Source organism: Amblyomma maculatum, chromosome 4 (genome assembly GCF_055883805.1).
Source record: "Amblyomma maculatum isolate TAMU_Amacu chromosome 4, ASM5588380v1, whole genome shotgun sequence".
Lineage (NCBI taxonomy): Eukaryota > Metazoa > Arthropoda > Arachnida > Ixodida > Ixodidae > Amblyomma > Amblyomma maculatum.
In genome coordinates, this window is record NC_139347.1 from 64,576,963 (window position 1) to 64,594,452 (window position 17,490).

The 17,490-nt window shown below is 47.5% G+C and overlaps 1 protein-coding gene across 1 annotated transcript in view; it reads right to left on the minus strand.

The window, feature by feature from the left end:
• The window catches only part of LOC146191264 (uncharacterized), a 32,024-nt gene that overhangs the window by 5,116 nt on the left and 9,418 nt on the right, over positions 1–17,490 (minus strand). Inside the window, exons 4-10 of the mRNA XM_084600298.1 lie at positions 15,640–15,808; positions 15,017–15,210; positions 14,182–14,300; positions 12,538–12,659; positions 10,089–10,239; positions 9,882–9,972; positions 9,064–9,218 (exon numbers count right to left, since the gene is read on the minus strand). Of these exons, the coding sequence (XP_084456424.1) occupies positions 9,064–9,218; positions 9,882–9,972; positions 10,089–10,239; positions 12,538–12,659; positions 14,182–14,300; positions 15,017–15,210; positions 15,640–15,808 (1,001 nt within the window). The remainder of the gene's footprint in view (positions 1–9,063; positions 9,219–9,881; positions 9,973–10,088; positions 10,240–12,537; positions 12,660–14,181; positions 14,301–15,016; positions 15,211–15,639; positions 15,809–17,490) is intronic.

Consider the following 17,490-nt stretch of genomic DNA (forward strand, 5'->3'; position numbering starts at 1 on the left):
AACAAAATTACCATAAAGAAAGGTGTTAGGCAAGGAGACACAATCTCACCAGTACTATTCACAGCTTGTTTAGAGGAAGTATTCAGAGACTTGGAATGGGAGCAGTTAGGGATAAGGGTAGATGGAGAATACCTCAGTAATCTGCGATTTGCTGATGACATTGCCTTGCTAAGCAACTCGGGGGATGAACTGCAAATAATGATTGATGACCTAGACAGAAAAAGTAGAAAGGTAGGCTTGAAAATCAATATGCAGAAGAGTAAGGTAATGTTCAACAGCCTCGGGAAAGAACAGCAGTTTACATTAGGTAGCGAAATACTGGAAGTAGTAGGCGAATATGTCTACATAGGACAGGTAGTAACCGCAGATCCGGACCATGAAAAGGAAATAACAAGAAGAATAAGATTGGGATGGAGCGCATTTGGCAAGCACTCGCAGATTATGACTAGCAGCTTACCGGTATCGCTCAAGAGGAAAGTATACAACAGTTGCATCTTGCCTGTACTCACCTATGGGGCTGAAACGTGGAGGCTAACCAAGAGAGTTCTACTTAAGTTGAGGACAACCCAGAGGGCTATGGAACGAAAAATGGTAGGGGTAACATTAAGAGATAGGAAGCGTGCAGAGTGGGTCAGAGAAATAACTCAAGTTACCGACATTCTAGTGGAAATTAAGAAGAAGAAATGGACATGGGCAGGACATGTAGTGCGAAGAGAGGATAACCGATGGTCGCTGAGGGTAACAAACTGGATTCCGAGGGAAGGAAAGCGTAGCAGGGGGCGGCCGAAAGTTAGGTGGGCGGATGAGATTAAGAAGTTCGCAGGGGTCAATTGGATGCAGCTAGCACAAAACCGGGTTAAGTGGAGAAATATGGGAGAGGCCTTCGCCCTGCAGTGGGTATAATTAGGCGGCGGCGGCGGCGGCGGCGGCGGCGGCGGCGGCGGCGGCTGCTGCTGCTGCTGCTGCTGCTGCTGCTGCTGCTGCTGCTGCTGCTGCTGCTGCTGCTGCTGCTGCTGCTGCTGCTGCTGCTGCTGCTGCTGCTGCTGCTGCTGCCGCCGCCGCCGCCGCCGCCGCCGCCGCCGCCGCCTAATTATACCCACTGCAGGGCGAAGGCTGCTGCTGCTGCTGCTGCTGCTGCTGCTGCTGCTGCTGCTGCTGCTGCTGCTGCTGCTGCTGCTGCTGCTGCTGCTGCTGCTGCTGCTGCTGCTGCTGCTGCTGCTGCTGCTGCTGCTGCTGCTGCTGCTGCTGCTGCTGCTGCTGCTGCTGCTGCTGCTGCTGCTGCTGCTGCTGCTGCTGCTGCTGCTGCTGCTGCTGCTGCTGCTGCTGCTGCTGCTGCTGCTGCTGCTGCTGCTGCTGCTGCTGCTGCTGCTGCTGCTGCTGCTGCTGCTGCTGCTGCTGCTGCTGCTGCTGCTGCTGCTGCTGCTGCTGCTGCTGCTGCTGCTGCTGCTGCTGCTGCTGCTGCTGCTGCTGCTGCTGCTGCTGCTGCTGCTGCTGCTGCTGCTGCTGCTGCTGCTGCTGCTGCTGCTGCTGCTGCTGCTGCTGCTGCTGCTGCTGCTGCTGCTGCTGCTGCTGCTGCTGCTGCTGCTGCTGCTGCTGCTGCTGCTGCTGCTGCTGCTGCTGCTGCTGCTGCTGCTGCTGCTGCTGCTGCTGCTGCTGCTGCTGCTGCTGCTGCTGCTGCTGCTGCTGCTGCTGCTGCTGCTGCTGCTGCTGCTGCTGCTGCTGCTGCTGCTGCTGCTGCTGCTGCTGCTGCTGCTGCTGCTGCTGCTGCTGCTGCTGCTGCTGCTGCTGCTGCTGCTGCTGCTGCTGCTGCTGCTGCTGCTGCTGCTGCTGCTGCTGCTGCTGCTGCTGCTGCTGCTGCTGCTGCTGCTGCTGCTGCTGCTGCTGCTGCTGCTGCTGCTGCTGCTGCTGCTGCTGCTGCTGCTGCTGCTGCTGCTGCTGCTGCTGCTGCTGCTGCTGCTGCTGCTGCTGCTGCTGCTGCTGCTGCTGCTGCTGCTGCTGCTGCTGCTGCTGCTGCTGCTGCTGCTGCTGCTGCTGCTGCTGCTGCTGCTGCTGCTGCTGCTGCTGCTGCTGCTGCTGCTGCTGCTGCTGCTGCTGCTGCTGCTGCTGCTGCTGCTGCTGCTGCTGCTGCTGCTGCTGCTGCTGCTGCTGCTGCTGCTGCTGCTGCTGCTGCTGCTGCTGCTGCTGCTGCTGCTGCTGCTGCTGCTGCTGCTGCTGCTGCTGCTGCTGCTGCTGCTGCTGCTGCTGCTGCTGCTGCTGCTGCTGCTGCTGCTGCTGCTGCTGCTGCTGCTGCTGCTGCTGCTGCTGCTGCTGCTGCTGCTGCTGCTGCTGCTGCTGCTGCTGCTGCTGCTGCTGCTGCTGCTGCTGCTGCTGCTGCTGCTGCTGCTGCTGCTGCTGCTGCTGCTGCTGCTGCTGCTGCTGCTGCTGCTGCTGCTGCTGCTGCTGCTGCTGCTGCTGCTGCTGCTGCTGCTGCTGCTGCTGCTGCTGCTGCTGCTGCTGCTGCTGCTGCTGCTGCTGCTGCTGCTGCTGCTGCTGCTGCTGCTGCTGCTGCTGCTGCTGCTGCTGCTGCTGCTGCTGCTGCTGCTGCTGCTGCTGCTGCTGCTGCTGCTGCTGCTGCTGCTGCTGCTGCTGCTGCTGCTGCTGCTGCTGCTGCTGCTGCTGCTGCTGCTGCTGCTGCTGCTGCTGCTGCTGCTGCTGCTGCTGCTGCTGCTGCTGCTGCTGCTGCTGCTGCTGCTGCTGCTGCTGCTGCTGCTGCTGCTGCTGCTGCTGCTGCTGCTGCTGCTGCTGCTGCTGCTGCTGCTGCTGCTGCTGCTGCTGCTGCTGCTGCTGCTGCTGCTGCTGCTGCTGCTGCTGCTGCTGCTGCTGCTGCTGCTGCTGCTGCTGCTGCTGCTGCTGCTGCTGCTGCTGCTGCTGCTGCTGCTGCTGCTGCTGCTGCTGCTGCTGCTGCTGCTGCTGCTGCTGCTGCTGCTGCTGCTGCTGCTGCTGCTGCTGCTGCTGCTGCTGCTGCTGCTGCTGCTGCTGCTGCTGCTGCTGCTGCTGCTGCTGCTGCTGCTGCTGCTGCTGCTGCTGCTGCTGCTGCTGCTGCTGCTGCTGCTGCTGCTGCTGCTGCTGCTGCTGCTGCTGCTGCTGCTGCTGCTGCTGCTGCTGCTGCTGCTGCTGCTGCTGCTGCTGCTGCTGCTGCTGCTGCTGCTGCTGCTGCTGCTGCTGCTGCTGCTGCTGCTGCTGCTGCTGCTGCTGCTGCTGCTGCTGCTGCTGCTGCTGCTGCTGCTGCTGCTGCTGCTGCTGCTGCTGCTGCTGCTGCTGCTGCTGCTGCTGCTGCTGCTGCTGCTGCTGCTGCTGCTGCTGCTGCTGCTGCTGCTGCTGCTGCTGCTGCTGCTGCTGCTGCTGCTGCTGCTGCTGCTGCTGCTGCTGCTGCTGCTGCTGCTGCTGCTGCTGCTGCTGCTGCTGCTGCTGCTGCTGCTGCTGCTGCTGCTGCTGCTGCTGCTGCTGCTGCTGCTGCTGCTGCTGCTGCTGCTGCTGCTGCTGCTGCTGCTGCTGCTGCTGCTGCTGCTGCTGCTGCTGCTGCTGCTGCTGCTGCTGCTGCTGCTGCTGCTGCTGCTGCTGCTGCTGCTGCTGCTGCTGCTGCTGCTGCTGCTGCTGATGATGATGATGATGATGATGATGATGATGATGATGATGATGATGATGATGATGATGATGATGATGATGATGATGATGATGATGATGAGATCATTACATATCAAAGCTGCACTGTGGGATCGTGGAGGTCTCCGGAATAATATTAATAGCCTGGAATTCTTCAGCGAACCCCAGCAAACAGAATTTTTGATTTTCAACTCCTGCGAAATAAAAAAATCAGAATTGCGCGAGCAGTTCTACCAGATGACTTACCAGATAGCCAGCAGTTATATTAAAGACTTGCTCGAGCAAAAATTTTCAACTAGGAAACAGGCTGCCAAGGACGCCGATGTGACCGACTGTTCTTTCATGCTGTGTCTGTATAAGTTCGTTACGCCCATTTTTCAAGCAATAGGCAAAAACAATGGAAGCGGTATTGTATAAATATTTATACTGTTGTCGGTGCACTATATTCTTAGGACCATTCGTCATATTTGTATTCCGTAATCAATTTGATTACTAAATTTATATCCTTGCTTAATGCCAAGATTGCTTTCCATGAAATTTCTAGCGTGTCCCATTGCGTCATCGCACCTTTATTTTAGCTTATAAAACTTTTGATATATATGCCAGGCAATCAGCCTCGACTTATCCTAGCACCGCATAACCAGGTCTCAAGCGCGCAGCATGGCACCTGATCAGAGCAGCATTACAGGGTGGGTGCTCGAAGGGCAGCAGCTCCATTTTACGCTGCCGAGAGGCGTGAATATTGACGTTTAAACTACAAGTTTGAAATAAACATTTGCAAAAGCCGCTTTAGATGGAATAGTCAGTATTTATGCCTAATACGCCCCTTCATGGATCACTGCCTTGTCGTGGCGGAGGGCTTGCGAAACTCGATGAAGTCGTGAGCTCTGCTGTGTAGGGCCACCCAAGATAGACAGGTCACGGCAGAGAGTTCTGACAAATTGTGATTCACTGGAGAAGGTAATGGCAACCCACTTCAGTATTTCCTGCCAAGAAAACCCTATGGCCAGTCACACTAACATTAATGATATGGCGCCGGAAGATGAGCCCCCCAGATTGGAAGGCGTCCCACATGTTACTGAGGATGAACAAAGGGCGATTCCTAGTAGCTCCAGGACGAATGAAGCGGCTGGGCTAAAGCCAAAAGGACGCTCAGTTGTGGATGTGTCGGGAAGCGGAAAGTCCGATGTTGCAAGGAGATATATCCCATAGCAACATGGAATGTAAGATCTATGACGCAAGGTAAACTGGATGTCGTCATGCGAGAAATGGACATATTGAACATTGATATCTTGGGTATCAGCGAGCTCAAGTGTACCGGAATGGGAGAATTTAACTCCGGCGACCATTATGTCTTTTATTGTGGGCACGAATCCAAGAGAAGGAATGGGGTCGCTCTCATAGTAAACAGAAGAATGGGCAAAGCAGAGCTAGGGTACAACTCCAAAACGACCGAATGATTTCACTTCGGATCCAAGGTCATCCTTTCAACATAACAGTTATCCAAGTCTATGCACCGACCACTACTGCTGAAGAAGCTGACGTTGAGAGATTTTATGCGGACCTACAATGCCTTTTAGACCGCACCCCATCATAAGACGTCGTTTTTCTCATAGGAGACTGGAATGCTAAGGTCGAGAGTGAAGAAATATCCGGAATTATAGGCAAGTTCGGTCTTGGCGAGCCAAATGAAGCTGGGCAGAGGCTAGTAGAGTTTTGTCAAGAAAACAACCTGACCATAGCGAATACTCATTTTCAACAGCACAAGAGGTGCCTGTACACATGGACTTCACCGGACGGTCTCTACAGGGATCAGATCGATTATATTCTTTGCCGGCAGAGATGGAGAAGCGCTATACAAGCAGTAAAAACAAGGCCTGAGGCCGATTGTGGCACCGATCATCAGCTTCTTGTTGCCAAAATTAAGCTTCGATTGAGGAAAACGCAAAAACTAGAAGGCCTTTCAGGTATGATCTGGATCAAATTCCATTAGAATATGCTGTGGAAGTGAGGAATCGATTTCAAGAATTAGATCTAGAAGACAAAGAGCTCGAAGAGATGTGGACTGATGTTCGTGATATAATACAAGAAGTTGCTACTAAGGTAGTTCCAAAGCAAAAGAAACGCAAGAAAGCAAACTGGTTATCTGAAGAGGCTTTGCAAATAGCTGAGGAAAGGAGGATGGCAAAATTTTGGGGGGAAAGAGAAATATACAAGGTTCTCAATGCGGATTTTCAGAAAATAGCAAGGAGAGATAAGAATGCCTTCCTGAACATACAGTGCCAAGCAGTTGTGGACAACAGCCAATTAAGGAACGCAAGAGCTCTGTATAAGACAATCAAAGATATCAAAGGAACCTTCAGTGTTAGGCTGGGCGTGATAAAGGACAAACGAGGCAAGGACCTCACTGAAGCCTCAGAGATAAAGAAGAGGTGGCAGGAATACACAGAAGAACTCTACAAGAAGGACCCGAATGTGCAAACCCAACATAAGACGGTTGTGATTACTGACCTCGAACCGGGCATCCTGAAGAGTGAAGTTGAATGGGCCTTAGCCAGCCTTGCTAAGAACAAAGCTAGCGGAATTGATGGCATTCCAGCTGAGTTGCTTCAAAACCTCAACCATGACGCTGTTAACATTCTGCATACATTATGTCAGAAGATTTGGACAACCCTGCATTGGCCACAGGATTGGAGGAGGTCAGTTTACATCCCCATTCCAAAGAAAGGCAGTGCCAAAGATTGTTCCAACTACGGCACGATCGCTCTTATTTCGCATGCTAGCAAGGTGATGTTGAAAATCCTCCAAGGTAGGCTGCAGCAGTATGTGGATCGGGAGCTTCCGGACTTGCAAGCTGGGTTTCGCAAGGGCAGAGGAACTAGAGACCAAATTGCCAACCTTCGCTGGATCATGGAAAAAGCAAGAGAGTTCCAGAAACCCATCTACTTCTGCTTTATTGATTATGCGAAATCGTTTGACTGCGTAGATCACAGCAGATTGTGGCAAGCTCTCCAAGAGATGGGAGTTCCAATTCACCTCATCTATCTCCTCAGGAACCTTTATGAAGGGCAAGAGGCCACAGTCAGAACTGGGCATGGTCTTACTGATTGGTTTCCGATCGAGAAAGGAGTGAGGCAAGGCTGCATACTGTCGCCCTGCCTATTTAACCTATATGCAGAGTGCATCATGAGGAAGGCCGGTCTGGACGAGTCTTCAGCTGGAGTGAAGATTGCTGGAAAACGTATCAACAACCTTAGATATGCGGATGATACCACTTTAATGGCAGAAAGTGAAGTGGAACTCAAGAGACTTCTGATGCGCGTACAAGAAGAGAGTGAGAAGTTTGGGCTTAAACTGAACATTAAAAAGAGAAAGATTATGGCGTCTTGCCGTATCAAGTCCTGGAGCATCAATGGACAAGATGTGGAAGCTGTGACAGATTTTCTGTTCTTGGGCTCCAAGATTACCTCGGAAGGAGAGTGCAGCCATGAAATTAGGAGACGCCTGCTTCTGGGAAAGAGAGCAATGGTTAGCCTTGACCGCCTAGTAAGGAGCAGAAACATTAGTCTGCTAACCAAGATCCGTATAACTCGTGCTATGGTCTTTCCAGTGTGATGTATGGATGCGAGAGTTGGACTGTGAAAAAGGCTGACCGCCGAAGAATTGACGCGTTTGAATTGTGGTGCTGGCGAAGACTCTTGAGAGTTCCTTGGACTGCCAGAAGATCAAATCAGTCGATATTGTCGACCATAAACCCTGACTGCTCATTGGAGGGTCAAATTCTAAAGTTAAAGCTCAGCTACTTTGGTCATCTGATGAGAAGAGAGGAGTCGCTGGAGAAAGATGTGATGTTGGAAAAGGTTGAGGGTCGCCGGAGAAGAGGTAGGCAGCGAACGCGATGGCTAAATGGTATCCTCGGGGCACTGCAGATGAAGTTATGTGATGTTAGGAAGATAGTGAGAGACCGGAAAGCGTGGCGTGACATGGCCCATAGGGTCACGATGAGTCGGACACGACTGAACGACTGAACTGAACTGATGCCTAATACGAGGAATTACCGTGCAGAAAAGTATGGAGTAAGGTGGGCGTGCTCAACAGTGACACAGGAAACGCACAAATGTCTCCAGTTTTCTTGTCACGTGAAAACATACATCGACTGCTGGCGGCTTTAAAAGGAACGCCGAATTTTGACCTCCTGAGATTTACTGTAAATTTTGTGATAGGTTCTCCTTAGTTTGCTGATCATTTGTGCCAAATTTAGCAGCGGTTCGGTGTTTTGTTGCAGTGCAAGTGAATTTTAAAATTTTCCATTGCGTGGCCTCATTCGAGATTTTACGGGCAACCTTGGGTTCGTGACGTCACTGTATGCACGGCCGTCCACATTCTCTCTCCGTTTGCTGCAGGGCAAAAGTTTGAACTTGGTTTCAGTCTGTTCCGACAAATAGTGACTCTAGCTGTGACTTACAGTAGCCAGTTTGGCTAATCTACGCGCACACGATAGGTTTTGTGGCCGTATCTGGAACGTCTTGGGCTGGGTGGACATGACGTCACAAGTTGGTCGAAAGTTACTTTCGTTTTCAGTTTCACAGTTTTTCTCTTTTACAATAATTGTACTTTATATTTTGAAAAACGGTTTTTGTATTGAACATAGGGACCTCTATAGGAAGCGATGTGATTATGAAATCAAAATTTTAAGAAAAGAACCCCCCGGAGGTACCCTCTAAAGTTAAACGTGTTCGTTTCAAGGAGATTTCTTTGTTCATTTCTGGCATTTTGCATACTGCTCAGTGGAGTATTCTTTATTACAGCTAGTTTTCATGTGATTCTCTAAGTTCCAAGCCCACAGTTTACGAACAAGCGGGCAAGTCTGGATGTGGAACAAAACCCTGTCAGTCAAGCCGACAGCAGAAACTTGAAATGTCATGTGGAAAGAAGCGCAGTTCGGATAAATGAGGGAATACGTGGATACAGTGCAGAATCATTAAGCATCAATTGACACTCACAGCATGCAAGCTTTGCGTAAATCCTTACTTTTGTCCTCTGAGCGTGTTACAAACACATTAGGCCAGCAGCAAAATGCCGGAGCTATAACTAGTAGCTCAGCAGCGAGCTTGTATTACCGACTTGTGTGCTACTGCAGTTTGCCCTTATATTGCCACACCTGTAACAGCCGGCACATACACATACAGACACACACACATACACACACACAGGCACGCAGGCACGCACGCACGCACGCACACACACACACACACACACACACACACACTCACACACTCATACACTCACACACAAACACACACACAAACACACACACACACACACACACAAACACACACACACGCACGCGCGCACACACGCGCACACACACACACACGTACGTATCTACCCGTCAATGAATAAGTTTTCAAGGTACGTCACCTGCCGTAAACCTTCTTAGCCGCTGCTTTTTCAAGGGCGCTGTCCAAGATGTCACCAATTTTCTTCTTCATGTGATCCAACTCCTTTTGGGCCTCCTTGAGTTCCTCGTCAGAGCCCAGCTTGCCTGGCTTGTCGCTGCCGTTTGCTTCCGAAGGCTGCCGTGATGGGTGTAGAGCCCACACAAAGATACTTCAATAAATGGTGGTGTTAATTTCTGACCGGAAACGCGTTTAAGTGACTGTCATTGCTCCCTGCTACAGCCTTAGCAACTAATATGCGATTTGGGTTAGTTGGGTGAATGCAGTGAGGGGTGCACAGTCCGGAAGAACCACGACACGAGACAGAGACACATCCACCACTTGTCTAATACCCATGCGCTCTATTGTTCTGTGCAATCCTTATTACAAACTTATAATAAATATGTAATCTGGCTGCTTGCAGCAAAGCATTAACCGCAGCAGCTCGTGATAAAACCTATTTCACATACCAGCTACAGGGAAGAACAAAATTATTTTAGGAAAAGACCTAATCTGACACAAACGCTTTTGTGTCCGTTGTCCTGGACATGCCGCTATTTTGCTCTTAGAAAGTAGTAAACATGTGCGAGGAAGAGCAATAAAAGGACTTTTGAGGAAACGAAAGGCAAGATAACTGTACTACTCGGAGATTACGTCGCTAGAAGTTGATGCCGTAATTAAAATAAGGGAGGGCTAAAGCCCCTCCAAGCACCCCATCAATGTGTCATACGTCTTTTTTTTTATTTGGTAGATACCATGGCAAAACGTAAAAGAAAACTATGCTAACATACTTTATCTTACCTCATCAGAAAGCAGCGAAGTGGCGACGCTTTCCTGAGTGCTAGCCGCTGTCTTCTGCTCCGCTGAATCAGCTGACGTAGTCGATTCCAGACTGTGACAGATCAGCACCAAAGAAAAAAACCATTGCGGCACGCATATCATCACAAAGAAGCTCAAGATTGACTGCGTGGTTTATGCATTAACAGCAAATTTGGTGACAGTTCTTACGAGATGTCACTGTCGCTGCCTGAGCCTTCCCTGTGGACGTCCATTTGCAAAGTCTTGCGAGGCAATGGTAGCGGGAACTCGGCCGAGTCAACCGGTGGGGGAGGCACGTGATCGAACAGACCTCCCTGTATCTCGTCCAAGCCGGGATCCACTGCGGCACCAGATGTGAAATAGTCACTAATCAAAAACTGTGAAGCCTCGTTTTTCAAGAATGAAAGTAATTTAGTGTTCTGTTGAAGCTCACAAATCTTAACATTCCAAAACGGAGTGCATGCAGTGCAGACCTCGTGCAACTTGGTCGCTTTTTCTCAATATTGTAACCATTTTGTACATGCTTAAACGGAATCATTGTACATCATTTAACAGTTCTCTTGCGATATTTCTTGCATTAGAAAACATCGCATTTCGTCCTTTCTAGTTAACACATGACGCAGCTCTTTTAATGGCGATTTTCACGAAATCGACATCATTGGCGCCGCAAAATAGTCTATGAAACATCGGCAGTTCGAAAAAAATTCAGGGGTGCAATGAAGTACCCATACATGAAGTAAGATAAAAAAATTGAGAGTCTCTTCGGGGTTCCATCCCAGCTTCAGTTCGACCCCATCTTAGAGATACGGGTCCCGTTGTTGGAACTTCACTGACCATCCAATGCACCATACATGACATACGTTGCTTATGTTGTTTATTTAGAATTATTAAAACATCATCGTATCTATGCTGAAGCCGTTATTACATTCTGACATGTATTAGCTACCTCAGGAAAAACTGTCCCTAGCCTGCTTGTTTGTCCCCAAGCTTAGAGAAGTTGTCCCCAGATTTAGAAAAATTTATTTCTACGTTCAAGGACTTGTCTCTATACCTAGCGACGTTTTTCTTTTGGTGGTTCCCAAATATATTGCTCAGAGCTTCCTTTCAAAAAATCCTGTCACGGCGCTAAAGGGGCAAGAAACTAAAACGATTGTTAGCTCCTTTGCAAGCACTCTGTTGGCGCATTTGGACCGTGGTGTCCCAATATTTAGGAAACCCTTATTGCCCATTTTCACTGCATCGACATCACACTACGGTCACACCGGAATCCCGTCGGCAGAAAAGTCGCTCGAAAGGTATTCGCGCTATGTGGTGTGAAGCAAGCGCTTTCGCATTCCATCCTGGAAGCGTCGTGGCACAATGAAACTTCGGTATCGTAGCTGCGTGCCTTTTTATTACCAGCAAAATGGAGAAGAACGGAGGTACCACTCCATAGCTTGCGCACTGTTAGCAGCCAGAAACAAAATCAGATTTAGGTGTAGAAACTGCGTATTGGCAATGCAAGTCAATGGTCACGTGTTCTCGGTATTTTCAGGGGGACTTCCTCTTTTTACAAGGTAAAAACATGGTGCTGTTACAGCTTTGTTTTCTTTTAAATGAATGACTAAAGTGATAATAATGCGTGGCCGTTGTAATTGCGTTCAGGTATTTTAGGTCTATTTTTATCAGGTAAACACAGGTGTTGTAACATCTATGTTTTCTTCAAATTGAACGGCTAGGATGGTAATCATGTCTGGCCGTTGTAATTCCAGCCCTTAAGAAATTATAACGCTCTCAAAATTGTACCTCGCCGAAACCGAAGCGGCCATTATGCTGGCATTTTACTTTTTTCCACTATGCATTTTGTACTTTTGCACTGGGTCGTTTTTGTAAGCATTCGTGCTTCCCGCTTCAAAAAATAAGACACCAAAGTGAAGAGACGGAAACAGAGATAGACGAGTGCATTTGAGAAAACATTTCTCAAAATATTGTTTACCTTTAACATTGCAGCATTAAATTCGAGACCTACTTTCGTATCTCTGACCATCCTGCTGCGCAGGATTGCACATCGCTGGCGGTCTCGACATCCCTAAAACACCCTGGAGGCTGGCGACGATCTAGTGCGGTTCTGTTTGCATGGAAGACGTTTCCAGACACAGCCGATAATTTCCAATTTGCATGGATTCCGTATCAATACAAAGTAAAACTAGTCATGCACACTCATAGAAACAAAGCGATTATATCGTGCAACCTAGGAAACATTTTTCAGTTGTGCTAAGGCTGATCATAGATGGGGTCGTTTTTTACGGTCGGCATTTTGTCTCGGCTGAAAATCGACATTTTGGCATTATATTTTATTCAAATTAACATCCTCGATTACGAACATAACACAATCTACTAGTGTATAATTGTTTATAAAACGTCAATTCTCAGTTTACTGGCAACCCAATGGCACGTTTCATAATTAATATAAGGTTAAGTTACTGTTTCAGAAATGAAATTGAGAAGGTAGACTTCGCGTTAAAGATGACATGTGCCACAAGAATCTGCAATAGTTCTTAAAGAACTACGCTACTTCGAGGTTATCAAGCGCGAGACTTTCCTACAGGAATAGAAATAAGATAACAAACAGCTGTTGTTTGAGCCATTCTACACCAACCTTGATCGTAATCGCCGCTACCTTGAAGTGCGCTGCTCCGGACCATCGACGCACGCTGACGCCTGTCCGGCTCAAAAGCCTTGTTGACAAAATACTCGCTCAAGTTCTTGGGCCTAGTGTGCCTGTGAAGAGTAGAGAATCGACAAATCCAGGTGAGTGTGCATCTTAAAACAATCAAGCAGAAATCGCAATCTGTGCCTTTTCTTTTCCTCTAAATTCGATCCTGTGTAAACCAATGTCCTGTACACGCTCCCTTGTGAAAAAAAAAAAAAAAAATGTTTCACGCAGACCCTTGTTTGGCATAAGTTTAGTGGAATCCCTGAAAGTCGAGTAGAATTTGTAATAAGGAGGTGACAACTGATGAGCCTCCACTAAAGGGCAACCATGCGGTACAATAGAATGCCTCTACAGAAACTTGCACGTAGAAAAAAAAAATCTTCCTGGATCGGGAGTCTGCACCGAAGTGTCATTTGGCTTGTCATGAGTAGACATATAGTGTAATTCCTCTGTTATTACAAACTCGTGATTATTAAGATTAACACAACGTAAAAAAAAAAAAAGAACATGCACTGTCAAACCTTCAGGGGTTTCGCACAATACGTAAGCTATGCTGTAGCGTTGGCGTTTCAAGAGGCGCGGTGTACTAAGTCTCCTCCAAACGACGATTTCACAGCACGAAGTGTCATTTCCGATAGGGCCTGTTGCGGGGGCGGCCAACTAGAAGCAGCACAGATCGAATCAGCCTGGTGCTCTAACACGGAACTTTTTCGCTTGGAGTCGAGTGAGCAATTCGCGGCACGTAGGAAGGACAGCCGCTGCCAATGTCAACGGGAACTGGACATGGAGCTTGTCCCGTCTTGTAAACGTGAAAAGAAAACGAACCAGGCCGCTTCATTACGACCTCAGACGGAAGTTGCTCGAACGTTGTGTAGTACGGGCAGCCATTATTCTATCACAGTGGGTATGAATTGTGATGATTAGTGGGGCTACTTCACTTTTTTGTTTTACTTTCTTTCGCCATTTTGTACAACGTTAATAACACATACGTACTTTGTGTTCGGATGCTTATTTGCGTTCTATCTGCGTCTTGACCGCAGTCGACGCACTGGGTGTCTGGTATTACGACCAGTATTACGACCAGTTACCGCTTGTTACTGTTAGTTAAGTGCTACTTGAAATGATCCGAGCTCGTCGCTAATTCCTTTCGACGACAAAAGACCACACTTATTCAAATACGCAAATACTACCCCCTACGTGGTGCCCTAAGCTGAAGTCACTTTTTTGTACAGAAAGGCAATATATTAACATTGGGCTTTAAAAATAGTGCCGTGATATTGGCGCATGCAGGACCGGGGTATAAAACTGTGATATCTTTGACATGATCAGCAGAGTAGTGTGGCGTTAATTTTTTGTTGGACGGCTCCAGCTATACGCTGTCGGGATACATTAATCAACTACTACGTGCGCATGACAGTTATCGGCAAATTAAGGATATTACCCAACGTTATATAGGCTACAAGTAACTCCATTCCATGGTCATTTCATACATTACCTTCCCGAAAAACTCTAAGCGAGTTGATATTTCCGTCAATAACGTATAAGAGATAACTGAGTATATTTCAGTCGAATGAAAACGAAACTTACATGCTTCGGGCGCCCGAGTCTAACGGTGGTGCTGACGGCACGTGTATGGGGCTTGTGAAGACGTCCTTGTACGACTTTTCGCCCAAGGCTCCGAACTTGCCGGGAGACTCTTCAAATGCCTAGTACGACAAAATATCATATTTTCATGTCGCATTTTCTTCGAGATTATGAAGTTGCAGTGTGTGTGCCCCATTCGTAGCCTCTTCTTATTTCTCCGGGCACATTATATACTTTCTTTGGTGGCGTCTTAATTTCATTACTTGTGCTTATCGGCCCGATTAGTGGCAGTACATTATAGATCGCTAATAACATCACCTCAGCGCCTAGCTTTAAAAAAGCGAGAGCACTCCCACAAATCATGGAACTCTATCCAATGACGCAGGAACGAAATTCTAGCCAATGCGCTAATGTCCTTGTCAAAACTACAAAACATGCATAATTGGAATGAGCTTGCTTGCTTGCTGCTCGCATCTCGTCAGCTTTCTTAAAACCCTAGTGTTTTTACTATCGCCAGATAATAAGCTTCTTTGTGAACGTATTTTCTTTCTAATGATGTAACGCTGTGCAATGCTAGAGCGATAGAAACTGTATTTGTTCATAATTACCTAAAGTATCGTGTAATTACCTATATCGTGTAATTTTAAAAGACCAATTAATTGAAAAGTCTAGAGCGAGAAATTCAACACATGTCTGCAATTTTTAAATATATATTACTGTTGAGGGGAACACCACGCAGCCACCAGCTCTAGCACGAGTATGAGTATTTGCCATTAAATTCAACGTGCTCTGATACGCATATCTTGTGCAAAGCATATCAAGCGGCTGCACAGCTTGCCTTGAGTCTGTTTGCTCGGCCAAAAGAACGAACAGAGCCGGAATCACTGAACGGGCTGCGGTGAATCTTCGGACGGCAGCACTTGCAGTAGAGGATCAAGAACAGCAACACGAGGAGAAATATGGCCGCCAGAACGCCGGAAACAATCCAGGCGAGCTGTGTGATGGACTCGGTCTTTGTCGGCTTTATGTATGCTGCGACAACATGAGGCAGAGACAGGAATTAATATTCTTGTTAAAAGTAAGCTTCCGTGCACAATAAATATGCACTAATGTACTGTGTGCAAGACAAAATAAACCAGCACTAAGTTTATTCTGTAGGAGGGCTCAAATGGCGCAGGGCACTGGAAATCCGGATACATAAAAATCCTCCTAATGCTGAACAGAGTGAGCATTATCCAATGCTATAAATCTTTGTTAAAACAAGCGTGCAGGCTAAAATACCCCCCCCCCCCCCCCTCCCGTAGAGAGAAAAAAAAGCAGGCTGACAGATATGTCTGCAGGGATAAAACCAGTGCCTTATCTTATCAGTATCATCGTGCATCAGTATGTGCCTTTGAACTTTCAGTGCATAGGAGGAATTGGCAAGGAACCGTGGCAACACGAAGAAGCCGTGGCACTCACGTTCCGCCTTTGTGACGACTGGGTAGCCAAGGAGCCGCGACATATCCGTCTCATTAACCACGGACATGGCGTCCACGGCGGTTTCAGCGGGTACAAGTGTGTCCTCTTGCGACAAGGTGTAGACGAGCGACATGAGTTGCTCCTTGTAGTCCACAGAAAGGTTGACCACCTGCCGGCAACGAAGGACAGACAGCCGTGGGCCATTTTTTTAGGAACTGAGACATACCTTCCTTTTCTTTTCTTTTTTTTTTTTTCAAATTGTTTCAAATGCTGCACGATACAAGGAGGACTGCCTTCTCCTGACCCTCTAGGGCTGAGAATCTCCACCGATAGTGACCGAGGCTCCTTGGCACAGGGATATCGATTGTTAAGGTCGTCGTTGCATTCACCTGCTTCGGCAGACGACAGCTATTGGGACACGCATCTCCTCTTTCAATTTCTTTTTAATCACATCTGTTTCTACTCTTCTTTGTCCGCACGGCGCAGCGGTGAAGCCTCAGCGGAGCCAGTTGGTAGGCCTGTGCATTTTTTTTCTTCCTTCATTGTCGCCCACATAACCATCAATGATATAGATTAACTCCTCGTAGGTTGGTTTATTCGTAGCAGTTTATATATATATATATATATATATATATATATATATATATATATATATATATATATATATACTCAGGGACACCGTTCAAGGACATCGTTCAGAATGCCCATTAGTCGCTTGAACTGCAACTGTAGCTGACTGTATATATATATATATATATATATATATATATATATATATATATATATATATATATATATATATATATATATATATATACATCCTCAGGAGCGAATGCTGCGGCATGTGCCTTTATGTTACGATTGTAAAAGAAGCTGCAGGTTGCTACCGTTCACCTCCGGGTGGTAGTTAGCGAGTGCAAAGTGCTCGTTGTAAATAAATTCATTTAAGAGAGCGAATAACCTAAGCTGCACGAAGGATAACAACAGTAATGCACCGTTGTGGCTACCCCACCTCACTTCATGAGGATAGGTGCTGCGACGAACCTCTACTCTTTCATTATTTGTTTTTTTGGTATATTATTACTTAAGTAAGCTGTAGAAGGCAATCTATCATGCAGTTTTTCACATTCCTGTGCGATTTCTTTAATGCTGTTTTGCTATGAAGCATTTAAGTTTTACGCGCCCAGTATTGTACATGCTTATGATTTAGAGCCTTCTGAACAGCATTTTATGCGATGTGTGCTTATCATGTTAATCCCCAGACCTGCAAATCCTTAATGTGGTAGCATAAAGAGGACAAGGTAGAACACAAGAAATTGCGCCATTTGAGCAGAATAACTATGCGTGTGCAATATCTTAAAGCGTAGCATGCTACAACACACGTGCACAATTCATGTACGCAACATTCAATAAGAAACTTTTTGACGGCATAATGTTCCACCAATTGCACATGGTCAACTTTCAGAGAACAAATGCTGCAAATGATGCACGTTTTTCCTGAAGTGCTGCTCACACAGTGGTTCTCCGCTAACGGGTATTTCTGCACAAATAGAAAAAAAAAAGTGCACGGTTGCGCTAATAAATGGAATCGCGAAACACCACACATATTATGTACATGCGTAGATTTGTGTCACCTCTTTCATGGCAGCCCGCTATTATAATTTTCTTGGATAGGAATTTTGTTTTTAGTGTATTTGTAATCAGGTTACTATGTGGAATAGCTGTGCTCCATGTCCCTTTTCTCTTCCCCTCTTTAGTCCCCTTATCCCTTTTCCCTAGTGTGGGGTAGCCAACCGGAGGCCTTTCTAGTTAACATCTCTGCCTTCCATCCTCATTCCTATCTATCAGTAC